A 13,054-nucleotide genomic window follows, 5' to 3' on the forward strand; every position below is an offset into this window, starting at 1 on the left:
GGGGGGGGGGCAGTCTCCCTAACGAGGACATAGACAGCAGGGGATCTAATTCCTCTCCACTCTATCCAAAACTTTTTTAAAAAGTTGATTCATTCTTCTTTAAAGTGGAACTGTGAAAATTAACCCTTGCCCTGGAGCTACCCCCCACAAACTGCATGGGTTAACCACTTGTTTTTGTCTAGGGGCCTGTCTGTGACCCTCTTGGAGATTTTTCTTCCACTTTTTCTTCCTGTCTGATAAAATCTTTGTCACGGGGACAGTAAGTGAAGGGAAATCTCTCCAACAGACACCAGGAGGTCTAACACTTCCCCGGTTTTGGCCGGACTCACTTTAATGGCGGCCCTCCACATATAGGAAATGTCAAATGTTGTGCAATGAAAGGGCCTTTAATGGAAAGCTCGGTCTGTACCAATCATTAGTGTTTGTTTAGTTGACGAGCTGATATTCTTGTCTTCCGTTCACAATATTTCTGAGCTGAAATTCGCTCTGGGCTGACGTAAAGGCAGCACGGTTGTCAGGGAAACTATAATTATCCGGAGTTCTATTGTACGATATTCCATGCTCTTTGCTGTGTGATGCGTTTGAGCACCGATCACATTACTGGGAGTACTGAGCCATCTGTTGATTGGAAGTGTCCTCGTCTTCCCAGTATAGTACATTTACCTACATCTGCATTGGTTTTATGAGGGGCTTTCCCCAAACTGCGTTCATCGCACTCCAACACAATTTTATAGTCATTATTTTTATGGGGCCCATTCACACTCTTGCATTGCGGGAACGTGTGTAACTGCATCTTAAAGCAATGCAAGCTACAAGTGTTTGTGCAATGCGGTGCCTTTCATTCTAAATGGCACTCAAATGCACCTTGCCTACAGACTTGTGCTGCCATATGGCAGGGGAGGGCAAACTCTGGCCCTCCAGCTGTTGTGGAACTACAAATCCCATGATGCATCTGTCTCTGGGAGTCGTCTGTGGCTGTGGGAATTTTGCAATGCCTCATGGGATTTGTGGTTCCACAACAGCTCTTCGGTCACAGCAGGTTGCGAGGCGGTTGAATTACGCTGCGCTGAAAAAAGTACAGCATGTCGGGTTTTGTTTCACTTTTTTTCAGCACACAGCAGCGCATTCCCATCGCCTGTGACAAGGCAAATTGCCTTGTCTTGCGTTGGGGCTGCGCTGGAAATAACAGCCAGCACAGCCCCAATGCATCTGGTGTATTTGCCCTTATAGAGACCCTGTCACCAACAAAGAATTGCAGGTAAAACCACAGGAAAATTAAATATGAAATGCTTACATGCAGTGATTTTACTTCCCATAAATGTTTTTATTCGCTTGCAATGTATTTTTCAACTTGCTCAAAAATGTGACTATTCAAGGAAGAGTTTATTGCCTAGCACAACCCTCTCCCTTCTTGAATGTCTTGTCCCTCTCCTCTTCTGGGAGTGTCTTATTACTCTCTGTGCTGGCCTAGCTCCTCCACTCCTCCCCTCACCTTTGATACTGTGTAGGAGAGAAGGGACATACTATAGAGTAGTGGTCATTAAACAGTTAGGACACAGACCATGTGGCGGTTCTGTGCAGTCCGCGATCACATACCTGCACTGGGTTATGGCTGGCTGACAGTGGATACACCAGTCTTCTAGGCCAGTGTTTCCACTGTAAGCCATAAGCTAGCGCAATCCCGCCTCCAGTCATTGGCTGCTAGGACCACTGGCGACCTTGCAACCAATGACATCAGTCAGGCAGGCAGGGCCTGCTGCCACAATTACAAGTGATCTGGACGTTTTTTTCGGGTCCCCCGCTATTCTGGGAGGTCCAGAACCACGGCACACAGTGTCAGAATGGAGAGCGAGAGCAGAACAAGGAACAGCCATTCCCCACTCTGCTCTGTGATCACTGAAGCATGACAAGCTCTTAGCTCGTCATGCTTCAACTGTGAGAAGCCGACTGAAGTGCCAGGTATACAGATCCCTAATGTCTCCATGAAGAGAACCTGTCACTTCCAAATGCTGTCACATAGGGGTTTGTTAGCAAAAGCTAAGTGGAAAAAAAGTTAAAAAAAGGTGATAAAAAAATAATAAAACAGAAAATTTTAAAACGTGATAAAGTAAAAAAATAATAATATAAAAATTTAAAAGGTGATGAAAAAGTAATAAAAATACAAATTATAAAAATTAAAATGATAATAAAAAAAAATAAAAAGTGATAAAAAGCTAAAAAATTATAAAATTAAAATAAAAAAAATTTAAAACCGCCCTGCCATCTAATTCTTTTGAACATGTGCGTGTAAGCCATGAATTAGCACTGTGACTGGGAACACACACCAGCAGCTCTACGTTACAGTACTGCTGCAGGTGTGAATGTAGCCTAAATGGTGGACCGAGTGATCATTTTCTCTGGACAGTGATTTGGACCTTGGCTCGATTAATATTTTATTCACCTGACTTCCTTGAATTTTAATTTACTACCCCTGCTATAGAGTGTCACTTGACTGACAGCCCCGAGTCTGCTGGGGCCTCTGACATCACATCCAAGATGGTAGCACCCAGCAGAGGTCTCAGAGATTTTGGATGCCCACACAACAAAGGCTTTTACAGTTAAATAACATGGATACAGGGCAGCCATCAGGGGGGGTACGGCCGATACTCATGTAAGGGGCCCGGGCAGCCTGGGGGGCCCACCGGGTCCCTTACATGACTATCGGCCGACGGTGAAGGGCGAGGAGGCGGGGCCCTGGCCCTAGCAGCGCAGGGCCCCAGCATTGCCGCTCCAGAGCGTGGGGGGAGTCGGGTCTAAAGCCGTGTAAGGGGCCCCAAAATTTCTGATGGCTGCCCTGCATGGATACAATACATTAAATGCACAGACAATCTTATGGGATGATTTTTGTTGAAAAGAAAAGTTTGGCAACAGGGTCTGTTTAAGGTGGTTTTTCAGGGTGCAATGAGCTCTGCGGTGGACCAAGTCAACAGAACCATTTTTTTGGACCCCTCTATTCAACTACAGTGTAAGTACAAGCACTTATTTGCTATATATAACGATATAGGCAAGGCAGCAAAACCCTCTGCGTTGTAAATAATATTAACTACATACAGGTGAAACTCGAATAATTAGAATATCGTGCAAAGTTCATTTATTTCACTAATGCAACTTAAAAGGTGAAACTAATGTATGACATACTCATTACATGCAAAGCAAGATAGTTCAAGCCGTGATTTGTCATAATTGTGATGATTATGGCTTACAGCTCATTAAAACCCCAAGAACCCCAAATCCACAACCTCAAAAAAGTAGATTATTACATGCAATCAATAAAACAAGGATTGTACATAGAACAATATTGGACCTCTGAAAAGTACAAGCATGCATATGTACTCAGTACTTGGTTTGGGCCCCTTTTGCAGCACTTACTGCAATTACTTTTGCATGATATTCTAATTATTCGAGTGTCACCTGTATATCACTTAATTCAAATTTTAAGACATTAGATATTTTAACCATTTCTCATAATTCTTTGAAAAAGAAAACACAGTTTCACCTTCTGTTCCTTGTTTATTTCTGATAGGGTTTAATGTGCCATATTTCTGGCAAGGGCATTGGTTGCATTAAACGAGCCAGTAATTAACGTGAGATTATGTGGACATCTGCTGAATAACAATATAGTGTGCGAGTTCCTTTGAAGGACCAGCTGCACATTTTGAGTTGTTATCAGAGAAATGGGAAATCTTTTAACCTCAGCCCGGACAGTAAATCCAAGTGAAAACATGAAAACATGCTTTAAAGTGCCCAAAACACGCTGACTTAAAGTGAAATGGAGTAGACATCCTAGGATTTTTGTGAGAGTTCATGTGAAATGGAATTGAGGTTATATGACATAGCTTTCTGAGCTACTAATAGAGCTTAGAGGAATTCTTAATCAGTTAAAGTTGGGTGTATGAGGTACTCCCAAACAAAATAGGGCGTGCCTGACACATCCAAGTCCTCTTCCCTTAAAGTGGAAATGATGAAGCCAAAACTTTTTTTTAGTATTGGATAGAATGGGGAGGAATTAGAACACCCATCAGGTTTCTATTGCTGTTTGCAGGGGTGCCCCCCTACAAGAGGGGTGCGGCCCATTGGAGGGGTGACACCAAAATGACTGACACCCCCTATGAAAAGTCAGGCATGGTCCAAGAATCCAACAGTGTCAGGAGAGTGTAGGGGACCTGGCGGCATACCTCATCCCGCCGGGTGAATGTTCCCTCCTCTCTTTCCCGGCGTCCATCACCAAGATGGCCGCCGGCAGGCGTCGATAAGATGACAGCGCATGCACAGCGACATCACGGGGGGTGTCACCCCTTCTCCACTCCGGGAGACACCCAGCCTCGGGACACCCCTGCTTACACATCTCCCTGCCTAACTCCTGTGATGTTCTGGCTGTCGACCAACCGAGTTCCTGGCAACCAGTGACCTCACCAGTTGCCAGGAGGTCAGTGGGATGCCAGCAAGCGCATCCCAGGTTGCTAAGAGCTGGGCAGGGAGATGCAGAGCCCTTACACATCTCCTCGCCCAGCTCTTATCAACCTGGGACACTATGGCTGGAAAGGGGGTGGCAGGCACCATGCAAACATGGTGGAAAAGAGCGGCCATTGCGCTCTGCCTGCTGCCCCCCACGGGACCCAAAGAGATGCCTTCTGAGGCAACAGCCTAAGGCCCCGTTCACACTGAGCGATTTATCGCGCCGTAATTCCTGCGATATCGCGGCTATTTACCGCGCGATATCGCTCTCCAATGCTTGGCAATGAGGCAAAGGGTCCTGCTGTCGCGGGTCGTGTGTCGCTACAGCAGGACCCTTTTTGGAGCGGATTTTGCCGCGATTCTAGCTTGCTCAATGCAAGCATTTGCGCGAAATCGCGCAAAATGCAAATTGCGCGACAAACGCACGATTTGCGAATCGCGCAGTGTGAATGGGGCCTTAGGCTGCATTATTAAAGGGAGGGCTTTCTGTATCCCTGTCAGTGAGATTCACCCTCTCTATCTGTCCTGCTGACAAATAAGATGAAAGTGAAACAAAATGCCAAATTGTCATCAGAACAGGAATAGATGGGAAATGTTCCAGTGGGCACACTAATTCTGGTGACCCTGCTAGCCACCAAGGACTCATTTCCTGAGGTGGCTATTGGACAGGAAGTAAAGGGAAATCTCCCCAATGGGACACAGATGGCGCAAAAAAAAAAGCTCATAGGGGTTATAACCCTTACTTACTCTATCCAAAACTAAAAAACTGTTTTGGCTTTAATTTTACTTTCATTAACATTGCCCTGGGAAAAAGTAATAATTTACACATCACACTGTATGTGTACATTCTCATTAAAAATCTGGGTGTTATATGCAAAGGGATGCTGCAAAGTACAAAAATCTTACCTTGCAGCACGCCATCTCCTATACATAATGCCGGTCTTCTGGGCACTGTAGGGAGTGATGATATTTTGTGATCCTGACCGGTATTTAAGAAGCCATAATTCACTGATTAATCACAGGAGGCACATCAGTATTACAGCTCTTATGTATGTACATAACAAGCTGCACAATAAAGTTGGTAGGAAAAAAAGGTTCTAACTTCTCATAGCAATCAACCATCAACAACAGTTCTCCTTCTATCAGACATGAACATATCTTGCAATAAGAATAAGTGGTACCTACAAGCCACACTCCACTTCAGCTGGCTGCCCTCCAGTTGCAGACACCGGGACACCTCCTGCAGAATGACGCCTAGCTTCCTCTTCTGGTTGATTGTGGACAGTGTAATTTCTTCTACTTCCAGTGTGAGGTTTCCAATTTTTTCTGCACACAAGAAACAAACAATTATTGATGAAAGCGCTATGACTTTTCAAATGCAGAATCTGAAAGCTGATTCACTATACATGAGGGCACTGTCAATGGATGATGGCGTCATTTTTTCTGCGTTTGAATCGTAAGTAGCCTAACTAGATACCATGGGGGGCCTTGGTGGGAAATTGGAATGAGGGTCTCTTTATAATCAGGACAATAAATATGTGCACTAACACATGTTGTTATGCATTAATGCATGAATTTGTGAATTTTATTGTCGGGGTATTATGAAAAGTCAGTAAAAAACAGAGTAAGGTTACATTCGCATGGGGCTTTCTGGGATTCCTGTCGCAAGAACCTACGGATTCTTGCGGCAGGAATCCCAGATGTGCCCATTCAGATGTGGCTGCTGTGCCCATTCAAATAAATGACAGGGTGAGGGTGGCTGTATTTGTCAGTGGCAATCCACATGTAATTGTGCATGGTACTATTACATGCGGTTTAGAATAGAAGACTGTCGCTGGACGCATCTATCCTACTCAGGCACTTTTTCTTTATAGGGTGACAATGCTCTACCCAGTGGCGGAACTATCGCCATAGCGACCCAGGCGGCTGCTATTGGGCCTGGGGCACAGGGGGGCCCGGCCAGGACGAGGAACAAAGAGGTCCCCCTGATGCTGTGCAGGCCGTCTGGGTTGCTATGGCATCGCAGGCTGCTGGATGTCACTGGCGGCTGTGAGGAGGAACGTGCCGCTGTCCAGATCACTGACAACCTGTCAGTGATCTGTGCAGCGGCGCGTGCCTCTTTACAGCCTCTGCAGAGTCAGTGACAGCCAGCAGCTGCGATGGAGGAGGCCAGGGCCTGGTGGTTGCAGCAGAGGAGGAGGCGGGGCCCGGTGGCAGTGGAGGAGAAGGAACAGGCCAGACCCATCGGCAGTGGAGGAGGAGGCGGGGCACGATGGTGGAGGAGGCTGACAGCGGAACGGGGCTGACAGGTAAGAGGTGTGCAGTGGTGTGACCAGCCCACCTGAGACTCTGCAGGGTCACTCTCAGGTCGGCTGTGTGGGATCTCAGGTGGGCTCTGCATGGTGCCTAACTAGAAATCACAGGGCCCCATACAAAATTTTACTATGGGGCCCTGTGGCTTCTAGTTACGCCCCTGGTTCTACCCATGCCTCGCAATTGCGCTCTTTCATAGTCACCTAGTCATATGGATTACATGCGGACTGCTGCTGACAGATGCGGCTGCTGTCACCCTGTCATTTAACTTCAATTGGTACAGCGGCCACATCTGAGTGGGACATCTGGGATTGCTGCCATAGGAATCCATAGGTTCGTTGGCTACCATGGATGAATGAAGTGAAATCGAGTTAAAGTAGATATAAACAAGATCACTAAGAGTTTTGTACAAGATTAATACTATACAATGTTAATGTCAATGTCAGCTTTCATTAAAATAATACCTGGTAGCCCTGCCATGAAGGCCCTTTTTCAGGCAATTTTTTAATAGGATGACAATGTTCTAACCATGTCTCCTAGATGCGTTCTTGTGTGGTCACCCTGCCACATGGATTTCCGATGGAGACTGCAAGTGGCCATTTTAACACACTTAACACAAGCATAGCCCCCTACTGTCACCATTAGAAAACTCACCCTGACAAATGACATGAATGAATCTCTGGAGTGCATGTAGACTGGAAGTGGCTGCAAAGAGGGAGTTGGAGTGTTTGATGGTTTTGTCATGGTTGGAAAACATATCTGTATCTATGAGGCTAGCTGACCCCTGCTTAAAGTAGTGGTAAACCCCAAGTGAATGACATTTAGTTTGCTAAAGCACTTTGCAAACAATTACCGTTTTTTATTCCTAAATAAAATACTACGTCTTACATTTTTCTATCAAGTAGTATTTTATTTAAATATCAAAATGTCAATTATTTGCAGAGTGCTTTAGAAAACGAAATGTCATTCATTTGGGGCTTACATCTAATTAAGTAGGGGACAGCTATCCTCATAGACACATAGATATGTTTTCCAACCATCACAAAAGGATGACATTCAAACACTCATCTCCATTTTCCGAGCACCGAGAAGAAGGTAAAAATAAAATGAAATTCCTCTTCTTTTCTTTGAGATCTTGCTTCAGTCCGGGGGAAGAAAATAGGCATGCATTTTACACACAGCCGAGTTTAAACTTGAGATGGTAAACACGTCGGAGATGTGAATCTCAGCCAAATCCATCAGCCAATCTATACCAACAGCTTGAGCTCCTGATCTCCGGCAGATTAGAAGACGGTGTAAGAAATTCTTACGTAAAAGGTGATGAAGAATTAACCCATCGAAGAGATCTTCCTCTAAGCTCTGTACTATGATGTGTTCCTGCTTTAACTCATCATTGATCCAGTCAATAAGAAACTGGAAGAAAACAGAAAAAAAAAAAAAGAAACAATCGAACCTACTCTACAAAATAGATTGTCTACAGCCTCTACTAAGTTCTTAGTACATGTTTGTTATTTACCTGGAAATTATTGTTTAAAATCACTTCTATATCTTTGTATTTCAGGTGCACATTTGTAATTACTCCTTCTCATGGTCATCTGTATATCAGGGTGCATCAGTGTAATTACCAGGGTCACCATCTACTGCCTAGATTGAGATGCTCAGTGATGACACAGATCAGCCCCTGCTGCAGCCTCTTACCTTGTGATTTTCTACAGTACCGGTACATGTGATAAGGGGAAGGATGAAGGATAGAGGTATGACTTTAGGGATGAACTTTAGATTTGCAAACTTGACAACTGTTAAATTTTAGGGCTTTCAGGGAGCTCTGCAGTGTATACCTTACAACATGCACAATATAGCCCCCTTTTGTGATGTGGCTGCTAGACATTTAGTGATTGCCAGGGCTGTAGTCAGCCTGGCTGGATTATAGTGGCATTTATCTGGTTAGTTCGAGGTGTCTGGCACTGGCTGTACCCCCCTGGGTGGAATGTGACTCTGCTGTATAGTGGGACAGCCAATGAGAGGCACTGTGAGTGTATGTACAGGACAGCAGCCAATCACTGGGTTTCTTTCAACCAGTGGTGCATGCTGGGATAGGGTGCATATACTGGAGGGATTTGCCATGTGGTCAGACTAGTCGGGACCAGCCATGGATTAGCACAGGACTGGGTGCTGTCCAGCCACCCACCAGGCTAGGCCTGGGGCCTGGGGGTGGGCAGAGGCTGGAGTGTGGGAAGTGTTTCCCTGGGCATCCAGTATGGAGGGGGCCTGTGCTGTTGCCAGAGGAGGAGAAACAGGAAAGTGGATGGCTACTGAAGGTACTCAGAATCTAGAGAACCTCAGGAGCATGGCTGGTGTCTCTCCTGCTGAGGATCTGTGCTCACCCCTGCTCATCTGTAACTCCAATTACTATTCACTGTACTACAAATGGATCTACACTGAGATGCTAAAAAGGTCTGTTAAGTCTGGAGTCTATGTCTGTTACACCCTGGATGTCTAGGATCCCTATACCCTCTCTACTCAGTATGAAGATGTTAATAAAAGTTTTTCAGCATTGTATTACTGGAGTGGAAATCGGTTTTGTGGGCACTAGAAGAGGGCGGATAATGCTAATGGGGCGGCTGAAGACCAAATCCCCTAGACAGACTAGTGATGACCCGGTTATTCCAGCGGCTCCTTAGGGGTGAGCGCTACACTAACATCATCCTAACCATGACCAGTTCTCTTTAAGTTCTGGGGACAGTACAATAACTTTTAAAAAAGCTTTTTGCTTTCAGTTCCTTTTCATCTGCCCTTCTAATAATTGGATGTTATGCAAGTTTACTGGCAATTTATTTCCTGACTGGAGTGCTCCTTTAGGATTTCAGTCTTAATCTGAAACATAACAAAACCCACTTAGCTGACACATCCCGAGTGAAATCTGCATTCCACATGACAAAAGCCTCCTTTTTTCATAGCAAGCCCTTTGTTGAAGGATAACAGGTTGATAACTTTTTAATAATAGGCCAGATAAATTGTTATGAATACATTTCCATTCGTTTCCTACCAATCTCCATTGTCCCAGGCTCCCCATCACAGGCTGATTAAATGGCACCATGGAATTCTGGGTAATAACTTGCAAATTAGCCCGTCACTTGTGACTTCTTCTCTTCTTATCCAACTAATAACCAGGCAAATGGGATTCTTTTTACGGCCCTCTCTTGTAATCAGGGGCGAATGGTAATTGCATGCAATGTTATTTTAAAGAAGTCCGCCAAGCTATTTATATCGAACATGGCCGCGTTAAACACGCGTATTAGAATTTTCAGAGTTTTAGAAGTTGTGGGCCATCTGAAAGTGAACGTAAAGGGCAAACTTTATTTTTGTATTTCAATAGAGTGGGGAAAGGTTAGAACCAAAGAATCACCCCCTCCTTCTGAAGCAAAAGGTGAGGGAGCCATCAAGATTGAAATTCCCCCCTACTTTGGGGAGATTTCTGCTCATTTGCATCTGCAGGACAGGAAGTGAAGGGAAATGTCCCCCTAGTGGGACATACACAGTAAAGAATAACTTTCTGTAACAAAGATCTTTTAATGTGGTCTTCATTATTAGTATCACAGTATACCTATAATAGGCTCCTGGGAGGAGGAACATTGAGACAGCCAACATCATATTTTTTTCCTACTCAGCACAACTCCCATGATGCTTTGAGACATTAACAACGGCAATGGGCAGAATTATGGGCAGGACTGGGCAGCCGTGACAGGGGAGGGGCTGGATTCCCCCCTCCCATCCTCCAGCGCTGACTGGCGGAACGGACGGGGGAGGGGGGCGGGTACAGCTGACTCTGCCTCTAGATAAGCAAAGCCAGCTGTCACATAATTGTCGGGATCTGTTTCAGCTGCGGCGTCACAGTATACCGCGAGCTGCAGCTCACGGTATACTGAGCTTTGGGTGACGGGAGGACGCTAGTTTGTGTCCTCCCGTTACCCTAAGGAGAACTATGGGGAAAAGCCCTGACCCCATAGTTCTCCTTTAAAGGGTTATTAAACCCCCAGCGGTTTTTGCATATATCTGCTGATAGCAAGCAATAGATATATGCAAAACGATTAAAAAGAAAACTTTTTCAAAGAATTAATACTTACCTGTGTCTTTGCCGCGCGCTCCCGTCCGAACATCTGAAAATTCTCGGCGGCCGCAAAGGACCTTGGGGCGGGCGCATGCGCATTTCAGATCTTTGGCCGGGAGACGAGGAGAGACACAAGGTAAGTGAATGCAGCAGCGTGCACCCGCACAGGCTCCGTGGGACAGGAAGTGCCAGTTAAGACAGAGGAATCAGCGCTGGATCGGAGACCAGCACCAGTGCTGGAGGGACAGCTAAAAACTACAGGAAAGAAGAAGATGATCGGATTAAGAGGCATCATTTTAGGTAAGTCCTTACATTAGCAGCCTTTAACGTCACTTTAAATCCTTTCTGAATTGGTGCGGACACTGTCCTTCCTTCTGGAGGGTGACTACTTTTGTTCCCCATGGTTCCTGTGTGTGTTGTAAAGTAGTCACCTCTCCAAGCTCACTCCTGTGATGGACTACAATCTCAATACAAATTAGAAAATTAAATGTGAGATTGTAGGAACAGAGTCAGGAATTATGGCAGGGAGATCTCATGATTGAAATGCTCAAGAGATACAAGAAGCCAGGGGCTGACCTAGCCCACCAGGCTCTACATATAGTTAACAATTGTTTTCAAAACTCCCCAAAACAATGCTCTTTTTGCTAAGGTGGTCAATTGAGTGGCAAGACTTTTAGCTGCCACCCCTTTTTGTGCACCCAGTGAAGCTTTTTTTTGTCAAGATTAACCCCTGTAGAACATACCATCTTCAGTTCTTGAAGTTTAGGGTCATTATCCGCACTGGGCTGAAGGAACTTCCTGGATTCACCTGCAAACAGGTTATAAGTCCTTATCAACAAAAAACAGCAGATGATACATACAATAATTTCTATTCCCCTTGGTAAAGTATCCCTGTCACTTGGAGGTGCTTGCAGGTACCTTCAGCCCTCCTTAAATTAGCCCAGGGACCATTGAAACGTAATCTGTGATCTTCAACAGTTTCTCGTAGCGTTAAAGGCTCACCTGTACCCTTTGCCACCTTCCTATTGACCAGTGAGGTAGCCTGTCATAGCAATGGGCCAAAGGAAAGGTGCATGAAAGTACAGACAGACGGCTGACACCAGCAAGTGTCCTAAATTGTAGATTGCATTGCTGTACATTTTGGGGGTCCCAAGTTCATTTAAAGACAGCTGAAGGAACATGCATGCACAGCCAGATGCCTGCAATGCAATACATGTGTTCAATGCAGAGGAGTACTTATGGTGCACATACCCCAAGGAGGACCCAATTTGCTCTTATAGAACTACTGGAGGAACCAAGGATAGGTACATTGGAAATGCACTTAAACTTTAATTCACATTTTTTTCAGGTGTGTAAAAAGTGAGAGAGTGTAAAAGAAGAGGAGTGTCTTTTTCAGCTTCTGAAGTTTAAGAGCATTGTAACAATAAGATGACTCAACATTACCTTGAGTTTCTATGTTAAATATCATTTGCGAATCGCCAGACTCTGCCAACAGTTCCATTTGCTCTGCAGGAGAAATAAAAATCAAAACCCATAAACAAGTACATTTGTGACACAGCATCACAGTTATTCCTGATACTCTCAAGCAGTGGTTCTCAACCTGTGTAACCTCAGGACCCACATTTGTCCTTTGTCATTTACCTGTGACCCAAGTAGCTATACAATGGAACGCACGGCATTGTGGTACCGCGAGTTCTGATGTGGGCAATAGAACTGTGGGTGGGAGATGTGTTTGGTGTGTCATTTAAATGAATGGCAATTCCATGCACCTTCCACACCAGAACGTGCGGTAGGTGCGATTGCGTGGTACAATGTGTTAATCACACGGGACTGTGCGATTAATGCACTCTACTAGTGTGAATGGGCCCTCAAAAACACTGACAGACACACACAACCACAGACACAATTTCACACACATACACACTCCAAAAAATTTTTATTTTTAGATCCACCCAGTCTCCCTACCTTACGAGAACTGGAGTGGATCCTCAGCCAGTGCTGTGATGGAGCTCCATCCATATATGCATTGCTTGTACAGCTCCCTTGCACACCCTGTAGAGGTGCCAGGGGCCAGAATGGGACATCACTTCGATCCAGGCACCTCTACAGGACACAGGAGAGAGCTGTAAGCAATCCACA

General features: G+C 45.2%; 1 protein-coding gene across 1 annotated transcript in view; it reads right to left on the reverse strand.

Moving 5' to 3' along the window:
- PARVG (parvin gamma) overlaps nucleotides 1-12,416 on the reverse strand; it is a 43,649-nt gene extending 31,233 nt beyond the window's left edge. Inside the window, exons 1-4 of the mRNA XM_018553460.1 lie at nucleotides 12,359-12,416; nucleotides 11,659-11,723; nucleotides 8,118-8,220; nucleotides 5,680-5,820 (exon numbers count right to left, since the gene is read on the reverse strand). Coding sequence (XP_018408962.1) covers nucleotides 5,680-5,820; nucleotides 8,118-8,220; nucleotides 11,659-11,723; nucleotides 12,359-12,416 — 367 coding nt within the window. The remainder of the gene's footprint in view (nucleotides 1-5,679; nucleotides 5,821-8,117; nucleotides 8,221-11,658; nucleotides 11,724-12,358) is intronic.
- Nucleotides 12,417-13,054: the final 638 nt, after the last annotated feature.

This window comes from Nanorana parkeri, unplaced genomic scaffold, assembly GCF_000935625.1.
Source record: "Nanorana parkeri isolate BGI_ZX_2015 unplaced genomic scaffold, ASM93562v1 scaffold120, whole genome shotgun sequence".
Taxonomy (NCBI): domain Eukaryota; kingdom Metazoa; phylum Chordata; class Amphibia; order Anura; family Dicroglossidae; genus Nanorana; species Nanorana parkeri.